This window comes from Leuciscus leuciscus (assembly GCF_965113295.1).
Source record: "Leuciscus leuciscus genome assembly, chromosome: 6".
NCBI classification, from domain to species: Eukaryota; Metazoa; Chordata; class Actinopteri; order Cypriniformes; family Leuciscidae; genus Leuciscus; species Leuciscus leuciscus.
The window spans coordinates 39,542,412-39,561,472 of record NC_138730.1 but is presented as its reverse complement, the minus strand read 5'-3'; the positions used below and the strand labels follow the sequence as shown (position 1 = coordinate 39,561,472).

General features: G+C 45.9%; 1 protein-coding gene across 5 annotated transcripts in view; it reads left to right on the top strand.

The window, feature by feature from the left end:
• Positions 1-4,340: 4,340 nt before the first annotated feature.
• Positions 4,341-19,061, top strand: part of LOC309500666 (MAM and LDL-receptor class A domain-containing protein 1) — a 31,523-nt gene continuing 16,802 nt past the window's right edge. For all 5 annotated transcript variants that reach the window (XM_082172343.1, XM_082172341.1, XM_082172344.1 and 2 more), the window contains exons 1-7: positions 4,341-4,490; positions 4,589-4,629; positions 5,260-5,349; positions 12,159-12,403; positions 13,420-13,501; positions 13,643-13,998; positions 18,401-18,941. In XM_082172343.1, coding sequence (XP_082028469.1) covers positions 4,414-4,490; positions 4,589-4,629; positions 5,260-5,349; positions 12,159-12,403; positions 13,420-13,501; positions 13,643-13,998; positions 18,401-18,941 — 1,432 coding nt within the window. In that variant the 5' untranslated portion in view covers positions 4,341-4,413. The remainder of the gene's footprint in view (positions 4,491-4,588; positions 4,630-5,259; positions 5,350-12,158; positions 12,404-13,419; positions 13,502-13,642; positions 13,999-18,400; positions 18,942-19,061) is intronic.

Here is a 19,061-nt window from a genome sequence, read left to right as displayed (position 1 = left end):
AGTAAGTTGAATAATTCAATACAGATATACAGCCAAATATATGTGCTTAAAACTATATGTGTATGTGCTATGTAATTTTATTTTGAAAGTTTATCAAATATATCTGACAGGGCTTACAACAAAAATGTGGAAAAAACAACATGCGTCAAAAATTATTATAAAATATATTACACACGCACACACACACACACACACACACACACACACACACACACACAATGATTTAAAAAAGGGTCTAGGAACAGTGGGACACCAAAGTGTACTGGATTCATCTAAAGTGGCATCTAGTTGTCACATCTCTTCACTTATTTGTTTAAAAAAAAATGTATCAAATGAAATAGTTGAAATGTAACATTAAACAATGATGATCATTTCTCTCATGAGAGAGCCAAACTCTCCCTGTGTGCAAATCTCATAGAGACTTTATGAGACAAAATAAAAGAGAGAACAGAACGGAGCATTAATATTCTTTTCAAGTTTAGTGGGTATTGACACAAATGACAGTAAGTGTCAGGGAACGGCCGAGGGAATGTCCATTCAGAGCTGTCAGACTTTAGCTCTCATTGAGAGGCTTCTCTTATCTCTGACAGGTGGCAAATACACTCTGCACAAACACTCACATTGACACCAGCCTTTATCTGGGCTCTGTGTACACATTACACACCTGTACATTTCCCATAAGGGCCATTAATCTGCTACAATATGGAATGTATCTGCATCAAAAAAGTTTCACACAATGGCTTAATATTCAAACACACGCATGCATTCATCTCTTAAAGCAGGGAGTATTATGCAGTCATTCAACTAGAAAATATTATTCAATATCTGAAAAAAAGTATGATCTACCCAATACACAGTGGATTTACAGGTAAACATTTTAATTAAACTTTTTTTAATACTTCAAAACAAGAGAATAGATTAAATTGAGTTATTTGCGAAGTATTTGAATGTTTTTTGAGCAATGGAAAACCCGGAGTGGAGCCAGAGCGCATGGGATTATACACTCACCTAAAGGATTATTAGGAACACCTGTTCAATTGATCATTAATGCAATTATCTAATCAACCAATCACATGGCAGTTGCTTCAATGCATTTAGGGGTGTGGTCCTGGTCAAGACAATCTCCTGAACTCCAAACTGAATGTCAGAATGGGAAAGAAAGGTAATTTAAGCAATTTTGAGCGTGGCATGGTTGTTGGTGCCAGACGGGCCGGTCTGAGTATTTCACAATCTGCTCAGTTACTGGGATTTTCAGCCACAACCATTTCTAGGGTTTACAAAGAATGGTGTAAAAAGGGAAAAACATCCAGTATGCGGCAGTCCTGTGGGCAAAAATGCCTTGTTGATGCTAGAGGTCAGAGGAGAATGGGCCGACTGATTCAAGCTGATAGAAGAGCAACTTTGACTGAAATAAACACTCGTTACAACCGAGGTATGCAACAAAGCATTTGTGAAGCCACAACACGCACAACCTTGAGGCGGATGGGCTACAACAGCAGAAGACCCCACCGGGTACCACTCATCTCCACTACAAATAGGAAAAAGAGGCTACAATTTGCACAAGCTCACCAAAATTGGACAGTTGAAGACTGGAAAAATGTTGCCTGGTCTGATGAGTCTCGATTTCTGTTGAGACATTCAGATGGTAGAGTCAGAATTTGGCGTAAACAGAATGAGAACATGGATCCATCATGCCTTGTTACCACTGTGCAGGCTGGTGGTGGTGGTGTAATGGTGTGGGGGATGTTTTCTTGGCACACTTTAGGCCCCTTAGTGCCAATTGGGCATCGTTTAAATGCCACGGCCTACCTGAGCATTGTTTCTGACCATGTCCATCCCTTTATGGCCACCATGTACCCATCCTCTGATGGCTACTTCCAGCAGGATAATGCACCATGTCACAAAGCTCGAATCATTTCAAATTGGTTTCTTGAACATGACAATGAGTTCACTGTACTAAAATTATTGATTGTTTTAGTTTTGCCATTAAAGAAATAAATTACATTTTAAAATATATTAAAATAGAAAACTTTTTAGACTGTAATAATATTTCACAATATTAATGTAAGGCTGTCACAATGCATCGATTAAATTCGAGCACTCTATTTAAAAAAATGCTCGATTGCAATTTACCCGTGTCGATTAACCGGCAACATACCGGAAGTGGCACATTCCTCGGATGAGGCTGCGATTCAATTCAATAAATACCCTGCAGGTTTCAGAGTGAAGCTCGACGCTGATATTATTACATGTTTCTTCCAGCGTCTCAGAGCAGCTCTGCTCACAGTAAATGCTGCTCCACACAAACTCAGTCTCTGCATGTGTTGTTTGTTTGGGTTTCCAACAACATACATTTGGGAACGCATAAAGTCTGATGCACTTTGTGATTTGTGATTATCATTTACGTGGAGCACGTCTCAGCAGCTTGGTTAACAAACTCTGCATAAGCTATGAGTTTGGGTTGCTTATAACGTTCGTCTGGGAAAACAACATTCGTCATTTCATCAGATTTGTAAGGTAAATCATGTATAAACCTACGCCAACACAGGAGAATACATCAGTATGTTTCTAAATATGGTAATTGTTCATTGTGATTTCAAAATAAAAGTTTAAACCCTCGCTCTGAGTTTGCATGTTTTTAGCAGTAAGTGGTAGTTATAGTGTAAACCAGTGTAGGTTGTAACCAAAGACTATAGATATACAAAGACGGTTTACTCCTATTACTTATAAATGGGAGAAAGCAGTTTTTGAGATTTCAGGATTCCCCCATTCAAATAGGACTATTACCCAGATAGCAACATAGTGTCGACCCAGATCCGGCCCACATCTGGATCGTGTAGAATCCACGTGTACCAGATGTGGGCCGGATCTGGGCCGACACTATGTTGCTGTGTGGGTTTGAACAGCTGCCCAGAGGCATTGCAAATATGGCAGCCAAATGAACAGACTTTCCTTTAAACTTAGCACTCATTTATGCAACAACTCGGCATAAAGAAATTGAAGCCATTTCGAACCTCTCCAAGGGCTTTCGTTTCAAATCATTCATGCCCACTTTCTCATTAAATCCAAGCACAGAGAGAGAAGCAATGTTCATTTTGTAATATTGTTTGTATTACATCTGTCAGAGGATGACACTTAATGATCCACTGGGGTAAATAGAAAATGTAATCTTATCTGAGTTGAAATCGCAGTCATTCACCGGTCTCTTCAACTGCAGTCTGTTTCTCAGCTTACTGTAAAGGAGGAGTTTTGTTTGCTGCAAACCAAGAGTTTAGTTGATAGCAGATGTATGACATCCACATCCTGGAAATCCTATCAGTATCAGACCACCTGCATATGTCTGAGGTGACATCATTAAAGAAAGCTATTATCTGATATTTGAGTCAATCAATCTCTCGTAATGCAAAGTTGCTGGTGTTATCTTATCTGTCGGACAAGTTGAAGAGAAGAATAGGAGGAATAAAATAATAAAAAAATTAAAGATTAAAAAGGTAACATTTGGAAACTTATGTCTTATATTGCAAATAAATCCAAGAACTGAGACATAATTACAGGAATAAAGTTAATTAGGTCTAGCTCAAATATAGCCACCCCATAAAAAATGTTGGAGTAAAAGAAAACTACACATTAAACGGGTCAGAGGTACGACTACAGATAACAAGGTCAAGGTGTCAACGTCTGGCATCAATCTAAACAGTGGCTTTGCTCCTATTTGATCTTTGCAAATGTAATGTTTAGTGAAGCACAGTAAATAAAATAGGTCTCAAATGTGTGTTTAATGGACTGGCATGGTTCAATTAACCTGAGGACACGGCAAATCTATTTGCATGAACTGTAATACAGTGCTTGAATAATAAACACACTGTTAAAAAGTGTATCCGTTTAACAATCACAATGGTGTCTGGTTAAGAAAATCTATCTGGCATACACAGACAAATGTTATACTTGATTATTATTATTTTTTACTTGGTCTTTTCTTAGCTGGTCAGACGCAGAGACCACCTCACCACCCAGCATGGTTTCTTTTTTTTCCAAGAAAGGAGCTTGCTTTGATATTATGTTATCTAATATTGCATTAGCAATGTTCTATTAGATTGTAGTAATTAAAGAGTTGCTGCAACACAATGACTGGACTTTGATACGGAGGTGACTGGAGCTTAAACAAATGAAACTACAGTTTACCTCATCAATTTCTCGTTGTTACTGTAACTATACATCAAAACCCCTGCCCTTTTGTAGAGGCATCATCAACAAAACCACACCTTCTCAGGGTCAATGGTGCAATTTCCATCACCCTTATAAAAGCCAGCACATTCAAACCATTCTCACTGTCCCGAGAAAGGAGGTACAGTCTAGACTCACCTCAGTGGTTAACACCCGAGGACATATTAGCAAGTCACTGGGACAGACACAATGCCAGGGGACACGTACCAGAGGCTGCTCTATGTGGTAGCCTATTTATGTGTTCTGAACACTGAGGCTCATTCAGGGTAGGTTGTCTTTCTATTACTTTTATATTATGTTTAACAAAGCGGTTTCTCCATTTAATATTTTATTACATCGCAATTTCTCCATTCATCATCTGCAGAAGTTTCCCACTCACTCTTCCTGACTGGAGGTCAAATGCAGGTAAAAATTGTATGCATCACTTTTATAAGGTTAATATTTTAATGCATTGACGGTAACACTTTACTTGAAACCTTTAAATACAAATGCATTATATAAGTATTTATTTTAGTATGCCTTGTAATGAATTGTAATCTGTAACCACAGTTATAATACTAACCTAAAATACTTGCGTATTCACTATTACACTTTTAGAAAGTATAATGCATTAAAACATGACAAGTTACCAACCAATTTCAGATATATCAAGAAATATTATAATGCTTTTTAGCTTGATTACAATTATTTATGAAAAGATATAATGCATTACAACATACAGTATGAATAACTTCATAATACATTATACATAAGGCTTTAAGTGTTCCTGAAAATCTTCTGGAGTACTGAAAAAAGAACCTGTTAGAAACCATGCCATTAAACTGATGGTTGTGTACTTTTTAGGCCTTTCTAATAGAAGCACTCACACCAACTGGTATGACCAATTTCTCGCAAGAGTGACTTAGGACATGAACATTTGTTATAACAAGCCAAACAGAAATATATTGTTGGTTTGTTTCTTGTTTTCGATTAGGTTCTTATTCTCACTCCTCTTTTTTTATCGTCATTTAATCACTTTTCCCTCCTGTGCTGTAGATTATTTCGCAAAGTGTGATTTTGGCAGTGATTTGCCAGCATCCTGTGATTGGACCTCTGAGGGACCCATCAGCGTTCAGACGGCAACAGGTAATTATACTGCTGAGATGAAATTGCTGCAGAGACATTTGCTATAGTTTGTGTTATTCGCTGGTGTTTACTGCCAATCCATTCACCTGTGGCAACAACAGCAGCCGCTAATAGGTTTCTAACAGCACGTAGCAGAGCTTCTTTAAACTTCTTTATTCCTCAAATTATGTTCTTCAACTTGACTTTCAAGTATGCAAGGCACCGCATTCAACCACTTGATCGTGACGCTGTTGCTAAACTGCTAGAATTCACAAAACACAAAGTTCAGATCAGAGTCTAACCTGTGGCACATGTAAGCTTTTAGTATGGAAGCGGGTGATAATCATTTTTATGACAGCATGCTTTTCCAATCTATGAACTAAATGCATGTAACTAATACAGCCTGTGCTTGCCACAATGCAATGAAAGCATGACCAACTCAATGTTTAATGAAAAACTGACAGTGAAACAGCAGTTCCCTTTCGTTGTCACTCCGAGTTACGTCGGATGACGACGAATGGGGTTTCGCTTAGAAAGCCTGTCATCTTCGAGTATATAAAACGAGCCAATGGCAATGAAATGCCATGGGTCTGCGGAATTTGCATAGCGTAAGTCCGCCCCACCCTGGGGGTATATAAGGAAGTACGCTGGCAACATGCAGATATGTTTTCGCTTCGGAGCCAAGAGTTTTCTTCACTCCTACAAGCTATTCTGTATCATCTTCACTCTACGAGACGAGCGGCTCTTCAGTGTGTTGGTGTGACGGCGTGTTCCAGCGAGATCGCATTGCCTGCTGCTGATCTGTGCAGTGATCTGCCGACAGTGTGTGTGTTTCTCCCTGGGCGCTTCAGCACTCTGCTGAGCTTTTCCTCTCTCTAAAAGAGCTGCACGCGGCACGTCTTTTTCAAGACGGCTCGCCCGTGTATTTACTGGATGTGGGCGCGTGATTCATCTGCCTAACGGTCACGAGCGCTGTTTCGCGTGTTGGGCTGATTCACGCTCGGCAGCGCTCGTGGGTGAGTCACGTTTTCTCTGCGGGAACGTGACCATCGCGATGTTTATAGATCGAGACTCAATGATCCCCGTGTGGGTAGAGTCCCCTCTGCCACACCCCAATCTATCTCTTCCTCGAGAGGGGATACTTTGGCTGGTGGCCAGGGTGATCTGAGGGTTACAGTGTGGCATAATACCGACGAGCATTCCTCGGGCCACGCCCCCCTCCACATCGCAAACCGTGGGGCTTCCGTGTGTACCTGGTTCTTCTTAGGGACCCAGTGTTTTCATTCGGGGCTCCAGCAGGTGGTGTCATGTCACTCACAGCATCACAAGGCGGGCTTGATTCCTCTGGAAATGAGGATTCGACTGCGTTGCCTCCCTCTGGAGTGTCAGCGTTAGTCGAGTCAGATCCAGAGCTGATGGCCATGCTTTCCCGGGCAGCTGAAAGCATCGGCTGGAGTGGCGCCGCCCTCCCCCTGAGCGCTGTAGGCTTCCCGGATATGCATCAGGACGCTTCCGGCCCGCGGGAGTCCACGTGACTTTTCGCGGCCCGCGGGCGTCCTCCGCCTTCGCTGCACTCGATCGCGTGGCGATCATGGGCTGTATGTTCTCTGTCACTATCGTGGCACAGGCATGCAGTGCTGTGTGTCGCCTTCGAGGCAGTGCTGACTCGGGAGTTCTGTCGGAACCGGCCGCAGTGGAACGCTAGTCCTTCCCTGGCCAACACTGACAGAACGCGGAAACTCGACCACGCCCCCTTGCTGGGACGCTATGCCTCCCATGCCCGGCTTGGTCGTTCCGCCGCGCACACTACTGACCTCGCTCTCGGGCGACATCGGTACCTGCGTGATCCTGGGTCAGGTGGTGTCCACTAGAGTGGTCCAGACATGGGCTCAGCCAGGTTGATGTGAGGGGGTCTGAGAATTCATTTTCTCAGCTCCCTCATGTCCCAGGCTGGGCTCCTCGGCGGTGTGGTTGAGGACTGTACCCTACAGTTTTTGACCCCCCCCCAGAAGCAGACTGAGGCCTTCTGCACCGACGGTCATCCGTCCGTGCGGTCTCCTTAGTCTGCTTCCCGCCGAGGCCACCTCCATGCGGCTCCTCCCCTCGGGCCTTCACTGGCCCTGAGCAGGAGGAGGTCGCAGGAGGGCGGCGCTGCCCGTCTCCGCCCCTTAGACTGCCACGCCAGCCTAAGCAGCACTCTTGAGACGGGCAGCTTAGTCGGCGGTGTGGTTGAGGACTGCGCCCAACAGTCTTCGATTACTCCAGAAGCGGACGCAGGCTTCTGCACTGACGGTCATCCGTCCGTGTGGTCTCCTTAGTCTGCTTCCCGCCGACGCCCCTTCCATGCGGCTCCTCCCCTCGACCCTTCCCGGCCCGAGCACGAGGAGGTCGCTGGAGGCTGGCACCGCCTGTCCTTGCCCTTAGCCGGCTAACACCTGGCTAAGCAGCACTCCTGAGACAGGTAGCCTGGAGTTAGGGCTCAGTTCTTTCCCCGGTGAGGGCTGGGTGAGAATCTCATTCAAAAAGAACTGATGCTCTTTCTCTGAGCCCCAAGAGGCTATGGATGACAGCACGCGCCGCCCACGGGCCACGCTCCTCTCATCCCCCTCTGTCGCCAGACCCCTGCCAGAGCACGCCCCCGTGGGACGCTGGTCCTCCCCTGGCCTCCTCTGGCAGGACGCGGCTAATGACCGTGCCCCCGCACAGGGCCGCTATGCCACCCTTGCCTGGGCCGGTCATTCCGCCTCGCTGCACCTCCGACGGTATGTCTGTGGTTCGCTGGCGCAGTTTCTGGAGGCCTGGCTAGAGCCTCCCAGACTGTTCCGCCGGGTCGCTAGAACCATCAGGCTCGGCTACGCGATTCAGTTCGCGCGGTCTCCTCCCTGCTTCAGGGGAGTCCGCTTCACTATGGTCGGTGGCAATGCCCCTGTCATGAGAGCGGAGGTCGCCACCCTACTGGCGAAGGGTGCGATCGAGATTGTCCCTCCAGCCGAAATGAGGTCCGGCTTCTACAGCCCTTACTTCATTGTACCGAAGAAAACCGGTGGGTTACGACCAATCCTGGACCTGCGCGTCTTGAACCGAGGATGCCGTTCAAGATGCTCACGGCCAAACGCATTTTCTAATGCGTGCGGCCGCAGGGTTGGTTTGCAGCGATCGACCTGAAGGACGCCTACTTCCATGTCTCCATTCTTCCTCGACACAGACCGTTCTTTCGGTTTGCTTTCGAGGGGCAGGCATACCAGTGCGCGGTTCTCCCTTTCGGGCTAGCCCTGTCTCCTCGCGTCTTTACGAAGGTCGTCGAGGCAGCCCTTGTTCCCTTTCGGGAACACGGGGTTCGCATCCTGAACTATCTCGACGACTGGCTGATCTAGCTCACTCTCGAGACCAGGTTTGCGATCACAGGGACCTAGTGCTCCGGCACCTAGCTCGTCTGGGCCTTCGGGTCAACTGGGAGAAGAGCAAACTCTGCCCCGTGCAGAGGATCTCTTTTCTCGGTATGGATATCGACTCGGTCGCCATGTGCGCGCAGCTTACGAGCGAGCGCGCGCGCGCAGTCACTGCTGACTTGCCTTCGTCAATTCGAGGGCAAGAGTGCGGTCCCACTGAAACTCTTTCAGAGGCTCCTGGGGCATATGGCATCCGCAGCCGCAGTAACGCCGCTCGGATTGCTTCATATGAGACCGCTTCAGTTTTGGCTTCGCGATCGAGTCCCGAGGTGGGCATGGCAACACGGCACGCTCCGAGTCCCAGTGACTCCGGCCTGCCGTCAGACCTTCACCCCGTGGTCGAACCTCAGTTTTCTACGGGCCGGAGTGCCCTTAGAACGAGCTTCCAGGCATGTTGTTGTATCAACGGATGCCTCCACCACGGGCTGGGGCGCCATGTGCAATGGACATGATGCCACGGGCTCCTGGACAGGTCCCCAACGCCTTTGGCATGTCAATTGCCTCGAGTTGCTGGCTGTACGCCTTGCCCTGCACCGCTTCCGGGCGTTGCTCAGGGGTCAACACGTAATAGTCCGATCAGACAATACTGCCACAGTAGCGTACATCAACCGTCAAGGTGGTCTACGCTCCCGCCGTATGTCGCAACTCGCCCGCCACCTCCTCATATGGAGTCAGAAGCATCTGAGGTCGCTTCGAGCCATTTATATCCCGGGAGAGCTGAACCGTGCGGCCGACGAGCTGTCTCGGCTTCGACCTCTCGCTGGAGAATGGAGACTCCATCCCCAGTCGGTCCAGTTGATTTGGGATCAGTTCGGGGACGCTCAGATAGATCTGTTTGCCTCCCACGACTCGTCCCATTGCGACCTGTTTTATTCCCTGACCGAGGGCACGCTCGGCACGGATGCACTGGCGCACAGCTGGCCGCGGGGCCTACGCAAGTATGCGTTTTCCCCAGTGAGCCTTCTTGCGCAGACTTTGCGCAAGATCAGGGAGGACGAGGAGCAGGTGATATTGGTTGCCCCGTATTGGCCCAACCGCACCTGGTTCCCAGAACTAGTACTCCTCGCGACAGCACCTCCCTGGCCTATTCCTCTGAGGAAGGACCTGCTTTCTCAGGGACGGGGCACCCTGTGGCACCCTCATCCCGATCTTTGGAACCTCCACGTGTGGCTCCTGGACGGGACGAGGTAGGTTTGAGTACCCTACCACCAGCGGTGGTGGCTACCATCACTTCCGCTAGAGCATCGTCCACGAGACATGTCTATGCGTTGAAGTGGAACCTCTTCGTCAACTGGTGTTCTTCTAAACATCAAGAACCCACGAAATGCTCGATCAGTGTCGTGCTTTCCTTCCTGCAAGAAGGGTTGGAGCGTAGGCTGTCTCCTTCCACCCTGAAAGTGTATGTTGCCGCCATTGCCGCACATCACGACGCAGTTGAAGGTAAGTCTCTAGGAAAGCACGACCTGATCATCAGGTTCCTGAGAGGAGCAAGGAGACTGAATCCTCCTCGCCCTCCTCTCGTTCCCTCTTGGGACCTCTCAGTGGTTTAACTGCCCTGCAGAGTGCTCCCTTCGAGCCTCTGCAATCAGTGGAGCTTAAGTTCCTGTCGATGAAGACAGCGCTCCTGGTTGCATTGGCCTCCATCAAGAGGGTAGGGGACCTGCAGGCATTCTCGGTTGACGTAGCGTGCCTGGAGTTCGGGCCGGCTAACTCTCACGTGATCCTGAGACCCCGGCCTGGATATGTGCCCAAGGTTCCCACCACACCCTTTCGAGACCAGGTGGTGAACCTGCAAGCGCTGCCTTTGGAGGAGGCAGACCCAGCCTTGGCACTGCTCTGTCCAGTACGCGCCCTTCGTGCTTACGTAGACAGAACGCAGTGTTTCAGGACCTCTGACCAGCTCTTTGTCTGTCATGGTGGGAAGCTGAAGGGAAAGGCTCTCTCCAAGCAAAGGTTGTCTCACTGGATAGTGGACGCCATTGCTTTGGCTTACCAGCAGCAGGGTCGACCATGCCCCCTTGGTGTGACGGCCCACTCCACCCGGAGTGTGGCATCCTCTTGGGCTCTAGCGCATGGCGCCTCGCTAACAGACATCTGCAGAGCTGCAGGCTGGGCGACACCTAACACATTCGCGAGATTCTATAATCTCCGAGTGGAGCCAGTTTCTTCTCATGTACTCGCTTCAACTAGCCGGTAATAGATTCTGCTCAGGTGTCTTCGCTTGCTCGCCATTCCTCTCCACGGATGGGATACGTGCGATTATTCCTCAGGTGAGCCTCATAAGCCCTGAGTCTCCTCCAGCACTGACGATGTCATCGCCAGAGTTGCCACCGGCAGCTTTCGCGCTTGGCTAGGTGCCTCCATGTGCATGGTTCCCCCTCTGGGTGACCCCCACGTGTGTATTTCCACTGTAAGCCTCTCTGAGCATGTGTCTTTCCCTCGGCAAGCCACCTTGCCACCCCTGGGGTTGAAAGATTCCACCTGCGGCTGGACACCCCAGTGTTCTCCATATGCAGTCCTCCTGGGTCATATGTGTATTCCAAGTCCCCCCCCTTCGGGTTGGGCATGATTGCATATTTCCACTGAGATATGCTTCCCAGTGTACCTTGGTTTAATCCTGTGTTAAGTAGGAGTCCTTCGTCCGTGCCTGTCTCACGACAGGGAGCTCACACTTACGCAGGGCACTGGAAGACAGTCGGGAGGTGGCGTGATTACACTGGGAACCCCATTCGTCGTCATCCGACGTAACTCGGAGTGACAACGAAAGGGAACGTCTCGGTTACGTATGTAACCCTCGTTCCCTGAGTAGGGAACGGAGACGTTACGTCTCCCTGCCACTTCCGCTGTACCGCTGGGAAACGCCTGAGTTCAGTCTCGGCTCCTCAGCGAAGACATATCTGCATGTTGCCAGCGTACTTCCTTATATACCCCCAGGGTGGGGCGGACTTACGCTATGCAAATTCCGCAGACCCATGGCATTTCATTGCCATTGGCTCGTTTTATATACTCGAAGATGACAGGCTTTCTAAGCGAAACCCCATTCGTCGTCATCCGACGTAACGTCTCTGTTCCCTACTCAGGGAACGAGGGTTACATACGTAACCGAGACGTTTTTTTGGCGTTTATTCCACCTATAGGCACAGGGAGGTAACAATGAAAGCCGTATTCGAACTTGCACAGCCCACATAAGCAGCTCAATGTATCAGGATATCTGTCAAACCAAGCAGTAAAACTAAAGTATTAGTATACTTAGGGGAAAGGGAAAAAAAAAAATCACAAACTTTGAAAGGCGGTAAAACTCTTCACTGAAAAAAACCTAGCAGCTCTCTTTTAAATCACTTAAATGTATGCATGTTTTTTCTTTTTGTCAATGTGCTACAGAGGAAACCTCTCTCCATCCCGTGAGTTCATCTGGTGTGTTTCGTCTCAAGAGTGGATTTCTTAATATCTCAGAAGACTCCTGTCTGGAGTTCTGGTACCATAAACCCAACCAGAAGAGTTCTGAACTCAAAGTTCTGGTAGTGGATGACATTCTGCAGACAGTGATTTGGACCTCGGAGACTTCTAGCAGTGGAGACTGGAGACAAGTTCTCATCCCTCTGACAAAGCAATCCGACAACATCCAGGTAGAGCAATTTAAAGATTCAGATTTAGGTGTTGGGCATCTTTATGGTGAAAGATAGCAGATAATGGTAAAAGGTTAGAGTTTGTTTGAAACATTTTAGAGAACAATGCAAATTAGCATAGTTTTACTGTGTATACAAAAAGTTTAAAGTTTTGCTACCAAAACCACCAAACTTAATCAATTAAACAGTGAAAAAGCACAGTAATGCCAGTGGAAACAATAGAAATGAATCCAACATTCATCAATGGCTGGTGTCCAATGAGCATTTTTGGAGATATACAATAAAGATACAAAATAACGTACAAATACCAATGATTAATAATGAAGTAGGATCCCTTTGAAAAACCACCAAGAGTTTTCTAGAAGTCTAAATTGTATAATAAGCTGTCTGCCATCTTAAAGCACTACAAAAATTACTGTAAGTTGTTTGATCAGAAAGCATCTGTGCACAAATGTACGGAGCGCCTAGATGGGAGGAAAAAATATATTTAATTTCAAAACGTTTGCATTAGCTTGCAAAACCTTTGCATTCCCTCGCAAAACTTTTGCGAGCAAGCGCAAAGCTTCTCGGGGGAAGGCAAAAATAATTTGTGAGAACGCAAAAGCATTGGCTTATAATTTTTTCTCCCATCTAATTTTTTTCCATCACCATGTCCCTTTAGGTGCTCCATAGTTTTGAGTGCAAAACGTAAATAAATAAATTATTAGTGGTTCTGCTTGTAATTGTTTTTTGGAATATACAATAAAGATATGCAAATAACACAATTCAACAGTGAAGACTGATTAAGTGGGATCCCTTTGGAAAAAACCTCCAAGAGTTCTCTTTTAGCGCGTATGAGCTCTATGATAAGCTGTCTGCCGTCTTAAAGCACTACAAGAATTTCTGTGAGTTGTTTGATAAGAAAGCATGAGCATCTGTGAAAGTAATGTGCACAAATGTAATAGGTACATTTTGGTCTTTTGCAAGCACTGAAGAATCAGTGTTACTCACTGCAACTGTAATTGTGCTTCTGGCAGGTTATTTTTGAGCTATCACAAGGACGGCATGAGGATGGGGAAACTGCCTTTGACAGAATAAGAATCCAGAGGGGACAATGCGGTAGGGTCATTATTATTTTGACCTAGAATTATGTCATTTAGAAACATAAAAACATCTTCAGGCTAACACTGAGATTTATCATCACCACATTTATTAGCCTTTGTGAAATAGTAAAGTGCAGTACGCCACTCTCATCCACAGGGCCACAATGTCAGCGAAGAGCTACATTTTGGACTGATGAAAGCACTCGTTGCTCCTGCACTGATGAGCAACTCATCTGTTCTCACATCCCCATGTCCAACGACACCTTTGGCATCTGCCATGTGGCCTCTGACCCACATTACACTACTTTTGATGGGGTCAGCTTCCAATTTGAAAGTCCTTGTACCTACGTTTTGTCAAAGGTCTGCGATGCTTCAGGGTTGCTTTCGGAGTTTGCAGTAGAGGTGCAGAATGAGAGAAAAGGGGACTCGCACGTCTCCTCCATTCAGCAGGTGAACGTCAACATAAGTGGTCTGAGAGTGACCATGCTGAGGACAGAGAGGAGCAGAGTCATGGTGAGCGATCAACCACAATTACTCGTTAAACGATATTGATTTTTTGTTTTTTTTAATGACCAATGCCAATAGCGATGCCGATATCTTAGAGAGATTTTTAGAGATATAAAGCTGATACATATCACATTTAACTCTTTCCCCGTCAGCGTTTTTTTTTTTTTTTTTTTTTTTTTTGCCAGTCACCGCCAGCGTTTTTGATCATTTTCACTAAAATATAATGGCCCCCAGAATATTTTGATGCATGAATATCTGAACATGAAAAAAAAAAAAAAAAAAAAAAAAAAAAAAAAAAAAAAAAAAAAAAAAAAAAAAAAAAAAAAAAAAAAAAAATGGCGCCGCGGATGGCTGCTTCGGTTTTGAGCTCCTCAGTACTTTTACTGTTTTTGTTTGTTTGTCCTGTTTTATGTAACCTTTTCCCCGTCAGTTTAACTAGGAACGAACTCCTAGACATCAGGAACAACACACCAAACGAAATTTTGCCGACTTTTGAGCATTCCGACATTTTATTTGACATCCTAGTTGGCGGAGCTGCGATCCTGTACAAGCGCTTCAAAAGACGCAAACGAGGGAAACGCGCGGGCGCGCTCGTGAAGTTTCGACAGCGCGGATTCAGGACTCCGCTGCCGAGCATTCACTTGTCAAATCTCCGCTCTCTAGCAAATAAAACAGACGAACTACTACTCCTCACCCGCACAAACAAGGACTTTTCAAACTCGGCTGCTCTTTGCTTCACAGAAACATGGCTGAACGGTTCCATACCGGACAGTGCGCTAAATCTAACGGGCTTCCAGCTGTTCAGAGCGGATCGCGTCGCCGAGTTAACTGGGAAAACGAGAGGCGGTGGATTATGTTTTTATATCAACGAAGGCTGGTGTTCAGATGTGACAGTATTGACGAAGATGTGCTGCCCTAATTTGGAAGCTCTCTTCATTAACTGTAAGCCTTTTTATTCGCCGCGGGAGTTTTCCTCATTTATTCTGGTGAGTGTGTACATTCCCCCTGATGCGTGTGTGAGCGCGGCATTGCAACAGCTGGCTGATCAGATCACACACACGGAGCAAAGTTACCCGGACTCTTTCACTATCATTCTCGGCGATTTTAATAAAGCTAATCTCACCCGTGAACTGCCTAAATTCAGACAGCACATCACCTGCCCCACCAGGGACACTAACATACTGGACCATTGCTACACTGCTTTAAAGGACGCATACCACTCTGTCCCCAGAGCAGCTTTGGGACTCTCTGATCATTGTTTGGTTCATCTTCTCCCAGCCTACAAGCAGAAACTTAAATCTGCTAAGCCAGTTGTAAGAACTGTAAAGAGATGGACCAGCGAAACAGAGCAGGTCTTACAAGGTTGTTTTGACTGCACTGATTGGAGTGTTTTTGAGGCTGCAGCCACTGATCTGGATGAGCTCACTGACACTGTGACATCTTACATCAGCTTCTGTGAGGACATGTGTGTCCCCACTAGGACTTTTATAACATATAACAACGATAAGCCATGGTTCACTGCAAAACTAAAACATCTTCGTCAGGCCAAAGAGGATGCCTACAGGAGTGGGGACAGAGCCTTGTACAAACAGGCCAAATACACACTGACAAAGGAGATCAGAGAAGCTAAGAGGAGCTTCTCTGAAAAGCTGAAAAGCCAGTTTTCAGCTAACGACCCTGCATCAGTGTGGAAAGGCCTGAAAGCCATCACCAGCTACAAGACACCATCCCCCAACACTGTTGAGAATCAACGACTGGCCGACGATCTCAATGTATTTTACAGTAGATTTGAAAAGCCTGCTCTCACACCCCACACCCGCTCTGACCGTCTCTACACACAACCATCAACACCCCCCTCCCTCCCCCCTACTGCTTCTCAGCCTGCACCTCAGATCAGTGAGGGGGATGTATGCAGAGTCTTCAGGAAACAGAAGATAAGGAAAGCCAAAGGCCCAGACGGTGTCTCACCAGCCTGTCTAAAAGCCTGCGCTGTCCAGCTGTCATCCATCTTCACACTGATTTTCAACAGATCACTGGAGCTGTGTGAAGTCCCCTCCTGCTTCAAACACTCCACCATTATCCCGGTACCCAAGAAACCTAAAATCTCTGGACTTAACGATTACAGACCTGTTGCTTTGACATCTGTGGTCATGAAGTCATTTGAGAGACTGGTGCTGGCCTACCTGAAGGACCTCACTGGACCCTTGCTGGACCCCCTGCAGTTTGCTTATCGAGCAAACAGGTCTGTGGATGATGCAGTCAACATGGGACTGCACTACATCCTCCAACATCTGGACAAACCAGGGACTTATGCAAGGATCCTGTTTGTGGACTTCAGCTCCGCTTTCAACACCATCGTCCCGTATACCCTCCTGAATAAACTAACCCAGCTCTCGGTGCCCTCCTCCATCTGTCAGTGGATCATCAGCTTCCTGACAGACCGGCAGCAGCTAGTGAGGCTGGGAAAAGTCACATCTCGGACCCTTACCATCAGCACTGGTGCCCCCCAGGGGTGCGTTCTCTCCCCACTGCTTTTCTCTCTCTACACAAATGACTGCACCTCCAAAGACTCCTCCGTCAAGCTCCTGAAGTTTGCAGACGACACCACAGTCATTGGCCTCATCCAGGACGGTGACGAGTCTGCTTACAGACAAGAGGTTGAACAGCTGGCTGTCTGGTGCAGTCATAACAACCTGGAGCTGAACACGCTCAAAACTGTGGAGATGATAGTGGACTTTAGGAGAAACCCCCCTGCACTCCCCCCTCTCACCATCATGGACAGCACTGTGACAGCAGTGGAGTCATTCAGGTTCCTGGGCACTACCATCTCTCAGGACCTGAAGTGGGACAATCACATTGACTCCATTGTCAAAAAGGCCCAACAGAGGTTGTACTTCCTTCGTCAACTGAAAAAGTTCAACCTACCACAAGCGCAGATGACTCAGTTTTACTCAGCTGTTATTGAGTCGGTTCTGTGCACTTCTATAACTGTCTGGTTTGGGTCAGCCAGCAAATCAGATATAAGAAGACTACAACGGACTGTTAGGACAGCTGAAAGGATCATTGGTGTACACCTCCCCAACCTTCAGGACTTGTACAATGCCAGAGTGAAGAAACGGGCAGGGAACATCATCACAGACCCCTCCCACCCCGGCCAAAACCTGTTTGCACTTCTGCCGTCAGGCAGACGTTACAGATCTCTGCGCACTAGAACATCTAGGCACAAAAACAGTTTTTTCCCCCATGCTATCTCCAGCTTAAACAGCTAAAACAGCCATTAACACCTGCTGTATAACTCATTCAGTACTTGAGAGAGAAGCAAGAGGTTTTTTTTGTGTAAATACATATACAAATTTTATTTATAGAGCTGTACACACAATGCACAAATCTGTACATAAGTCTTCTGTTTCAGATGTATACTAGAACTATTATTATTGTTTATTCTATTTATTTATGTTCTCATTTAAATGCCTGTTCTAATGTCATATATGTATGTATGTACCAAGAGCTCCTGTAAAAACCACAAAAAATTCCTTGTGTGTTTGTGCACACTTGGCGAATAAAGCTCATTCTGATTCTGATTCTGATTCTGATTCTGAACATGGATTACATCAAAAGAAAGAACAGAGCCTCTGCTTTAAAAAATTTAAAAAAAATTAAAAAGTTTCATTCTAGTTTTGTGCATTGTTTTTACCAATACCTGAATGCTACGTTTCATTACCAAAAACCTGAGATTTTTTTTTTTTTTTTTGAAGACTAAAACAAGCATAAGCTAGGCTATGCTTTTATTGCTTGTTTCTGCTCCTTTTGCCTGTGTTTGATCTAAGATTATGTTGATTATTGGGTTTGGCTAATTTAAAGATAATAAAAATACATGCATAACATTTTCTGGAATAAAATCTATATTTATTTGACATATTTACTGAATTAGAAAGAATGAAATTGAAAATGATATATTTAAAAATATATATATTTTGAACATAAAAAAATCTGAAAAATAAACATGTAATCTTTAGATTGAAACATCTTGATTCTGTAATCCTACAATAGCATTTTTCACATATAAATAGATAAACTGGAAGTATACAATGTACCTAACCAGTGCACTCAGTAATCTGGTAAGTGTGCACTGGGAATCAAATTTTCTCAAGTAAAGACCAGGTAACGCTAATTTTATATTGAATATGACATGAATACGAAATTATCCAACTGGATAATTAGTGCAGTATTTGAAATCAAGGATTGAAGTTTTGTCGATTATGGGTCCAGAGAAAGAGTCGATGCCGGCAATTGAAAAATACCAAATATCAGCCGATATATCGGCCTTAGCCATATGTCGGTCAACTGCTAACCACAATTTATGATTATCATTTTTGTCTTAACCACCTTCTATTGTTGTTCTAATCAGGTTAATGGGATCTGGAAGGATCTCCCTCTACTCATGAAGGGAAACAGAGTTACGGTTAATGCCCAGGGAGATGCTTTGGTCCTTCAGACAGATTTCAAACTGTCTGTCTTCTACATGCATTCCGGTGCTGTTCAAGTGATCATCCCCAGCCATTACTCGAACAGAATCTGTGGCATGTGCGGCAACTTCAACCAGGAGACAGAAGACGACTTGAAGGTCATAGACGGGTCACTTGTGCAGGATACTCCTGTTTTAGGGCAGAGCGTGTGTGATGAGCCCACCCTGCCTAGGGTCTGCACAGGTGCAGAGGAGCAGCAGTACGCCAGCGAGGTTTACTGTGGTCTGCTGGCATCCAGACAGGGTCCATTCTCAGCATGCTCATCTGTTCTCAATGCAGACAGTTTCTTCCAAAACTGCATGTTCGATATGTGTACAACTCACGGAGATCCTGCTGCACTCTGCAATGCCATTGAGGCCTTCAGTGCCACCTGCGACAAAGTTGGGATCTCTGTTGCGGACTGGAGGAACTCAACATTCTGTCGTAAGTGGCTAACAATAGCTAATATTATCAACAAAAAAACATTTTAGGATAAATAAAACTCAAACTTGACTAGTAAAAATAGGTAAATCAGTTAAATCTGTTTATTTTTATTATTATTTG